Here is a 3,461-nt window from a genome sequence, read left to right as displayed (position 1 = left end):
TTTCCCCACCCCATAAGCTTCCATGAATTCCCTCCAAACTCTTCTCCCTGCGGATTCGGCACCGGGAACGTCTCCCAATCCAACCCTTCCCAGGCCTTTTCCCAGGCGGACTCACCTCGGGATGGGAATTCCAGGAGGAACCTGAAAAACCAAACAGGAAAAGAGACAAAATTCAGGATTCTCCTCAGGGATTATTCCAGCCGGAGGAATCAGGGATGGATGGGAAAATCCAGGAACTCAGGGAATGGGAAATGTGTCTGGGACAAGGAATTCCAGGAGGAATTGGGATGTGCCAGGCCTGGACCAAGCCGGGATAGCGGGAAGGGCTGGGAGTGGATGGGATTTAAGGCCCTTCCCAAGCACAATTCCATGGATTTCCAGCCACTGGAACAGATCCTTCTCCAAACACAAAGATTCCTGCGCCTCTTTTTTCCCCCTCAAATCCTTTAAAAGCCACTTCCAAGCCCAAAATATTCCATGGTTTTTGCTGAGCTCATTCCCAGCAGGTGCAGGGGGAGCCACGCTCTGCTCGTTCCCCAAAAAAACACGGATTTAACATTAAAAAAAAAAAAATCGGGATTCTTTTCCTCTCTCTCCCACTTCGGGCAAATCTTGGGAGTCATTTTAATCCCGGAAATTTGGGAATCCGACCCAGCATTGGGAATAAAGCACGAAGGGCCCATTCCGAGACGGGCTCCGGTGGAATCCAGCGTGGAAAAATCCAATCAATTGGGATCCTCCTTAAAAGCTTCCATGGAGGAAATGATTCCCCGGGAACATCCGAGCCCCCGGAATTCCGATGAAGGGCCTGGATCAAAAAAAAAAACCAGGAAAAACTCCAAACATCCACAGGGAGGAGAAACTTTCCCGGGATGTTGGGTTGGGAAGAGCCTTTTGGAGGGAAAAATCAGGAATTTCTCGGGATGCTCTTGGGAACGGATCCCGAATTCCACAAGGAATTTTTTCTCCCTCCCCTGGCTGCTGCATTTTATCCCTGAATCCCAAAAATCTGACCCCACCCGGCCCAGGTGAGGGCAAAGCAGCTCCAGCTTTTTTTCCCTCCATTCTTTCCATCCTTAAATCCCAACATTTCCATGGAAAACTCCAATCGTTCAACATTGAAGCGGAGAAACATCAGCTCTAAGACACCCCCGTGTTCCCCCAATCCCAAAAAAATCCAGCATCCCCCAAAAATCGGGATATTTTTACCTCCTGAACAAACAAGAGCAGCAACGATCCCGGTTTTTTTCCGGGAATTTTTGCCTGGGGAGCCTTCCCTGGCCACGTTTTAGTGCCAACATTCCCTGAATGATTTTCTGTCACTCGCAATTCCCGCTCCGTGAAAGCGCCGGGGCTTTGTTCCCGACCTCTGTCATTTCTAATCCCGGGAAATGGCCTAAAAAAAGGGGAAAATTGAGTTCCGTTCCCTCCCGGAGCAGCTCCGGGAAGGCAGAGGGAAAAGGCCAAAAAATGCTTGGATTTTCCTGCTTTTTTTCCCCTTTTTCAGCACCGAGAAACAGCAAAAATTCCAATTTTAGCTCAAGGGTTTGGCTTTAATTCCACGCTTGGATGATTTTCACGCTGGGAAGGAAAAGCTGGGATAAAATCCAATCGGGAATGGGGGGAAGAGAATTTTTTTCGAGCTCATCCCGGCCTCTGCTGAGGGAAATCTCGGATAAATCCCAGAAATGCCAGATCCTGGGGGAGTTCACCCATGGAATTTCACTCTTTTCCCAATATTTTCCCTAAACCCGGCGTTTCCCCCACCCCTTCCTGCAGAAAACTTCAGCCACAGCTCATCCCAAATTCTTTTTTTCCCAATTTTCCGGGATGTTCTGGGATTTTTTGGCCTCGCAACACCCAAGAAATGCAACAATCGGGGCAAACTTGGGTTTAAGGGGATTTGAGCAGCTGGAAAATCCCCAAAATCCAAACCCTGCTTCCCTCTGAGCCGGATCCATAAAATCCAGGCAGCTCCCAATGAAATTCCTGGCGTTTTCCCAGTTAAGGAAGAGCTGATATTCCCAAGGGATGGGCTGGGCTGGGAGCTTTGGAGCCGGGATTTGAATGTCTGGGTAAATAAACATGAAAAAAATCATTAAATTTTTGGGTTTTTTTAAAAAAATCGATGCCGGATGAGATTTCCAGGAGGGGCAAAAAACCCCAGGAGACGGGAAAATGGGATTGGGAATTCCTCATTAGGGAAGAAAGCGGCTGAAATTCGTTTCTGAGCTCAGCACGGCACCGCCGAGGCTCTCGGCTTTCAGGTTAATGATGGATCCAGGAGGAAATGGATGGGAAAAGCGGGATAATTCCATCAGGCAGGCTGGGAAAGGCTGGAAAATTCCGGAAAGGAACAAGCCAGGAGGCTCCAAAGGGAATTAGCGGTGGGAGCGAGCTCGGGGATGAAAGGAGGTGAAGAGGGGGTTGATGGAATTGGGATTAAGGGGGGGATCCCTTCTTTGAAAAAAAAAAAGGGGGGGGGAAATTCCCATCCGGAATAAATCAGGAATGTCCGAGAATTCCTTCCTTAAAAATAAAAAAGGGGGGGAAAAAATCCCATCCTGAAATCATGGAATAAATCAGGAATATCCCGGAATTCCTTCCTAAAAAGGGGGAAAAATCCCATCCTGAACTTAGGGAATAAATCAGGAATATCCAGGAATTCCTTCCTCAAAAGGAGGAAAATTCCCCATCCTGAATTTAGGGAATAAATCAGGAATATCCAGGAATTCCTTCCTCAAAAGAAGGGAAAAATCCCATCCTGAAATCATGGAATAAATCAGGAATATCCGAGAATTCCTTCCTTAAAAATAAAAAAAGGGGGCGGGGGGAATTCCCATCCTGAGATTATGGAATAAATCGGGGCGTGTAATTCCCATCCTGAGATTATGGAATAAATCAGGAATATCCCGGAATTCCTTCCTAAAAAGGGGGGGAAATCCCATCCTGAACTTAGGGAATAAATCAGGAATATCCAGGAGTTCCTTCCTCAAAAAAAATAAAAATGGGGGAGAAAATCCCATCCTGAAATGAGGGAATATCCCGGAATTCCTTCCTCACAACCAACACCGGGGCCAGAACGCTCCGGAACCGGAGCCAACCCAACCGAAACGACGCCGACTTTTCCAGAGCTCTCCCGTTCCCCCCGGCCTCGAACACCCACGAGATTCCAATTCCTCCAGCACGAGGAATTCCCAGAAATGGGACAGAATTCCTGAGATTTGGGGTTAGGAAGGGATGGAGAAAATCCCACCTGGCTCGGATCCTCCGGAAGGCGCCGAGAATCGCGTCCCGCTGCTGGCGGGCGCCGGCGCTCAGGGGCTCGGCCCGAAGCCCCTCGGCCAGGTAAAGGTGAACGTCTGGAAAACAGGGAATGCTGGAAATTAGGGATACGGGCTCGAGTGGGAAAGGGGGATGGGAAAGGGGGATTGGGAAAAGGGGGATGGGAAAAGGGGATG

At 48.9% G+C, this 3,461-nt stretch overlaps 1 protein-coding gene across 1 annotated transcript in view; it reads right to left on the bottom strand.

Annotated features, from left to right (window-relative positions):
* The window catches only part of SKAP1 (src kinase associated phosphoprotein 1), a 114,832-nt gene that overhangs the window by 105,587 nt on the left and 5,784 nt on the right, over nt 1–3,461 (bottom strand). The window contains exons 2-3 of the mRNA XM_017740567.1: nt 3,257–3,362; nt 116–141 (exon numbers count right to left, since the gene is read on the bottom strand). Of these exons, the coding sequence (XP_017596056.1) occupies nt 116–141; nt 3,257–3,362 (132 nt within the window). The remainder of the gene's footprint in view (nt 1–115; nt 142–3,256; nt 3,363–3,461) is intronic.

This window comes from Corvus brachyrhynchos, unplaced genomic scaffold (assembly GCF_000691975.1).
Source record: "Corvus brachyrhynchos isolate BGI_N302 unplaced genomic scaffold, ASM69197v1 scaffold47, whole genome shotgun sequence".
Classification (NCBI taxonomy): Eukaryota; Metazoa; Chordata; class Aves; order Passeriformes; family Corvidae; genus Corvus; species Corvus brachyrhynchos.
The sequence above is the reverse complement of the archived record's forward strand: the minus strand, read 5'-3'. Positions and strand labels throughout refer to the sequence as shown.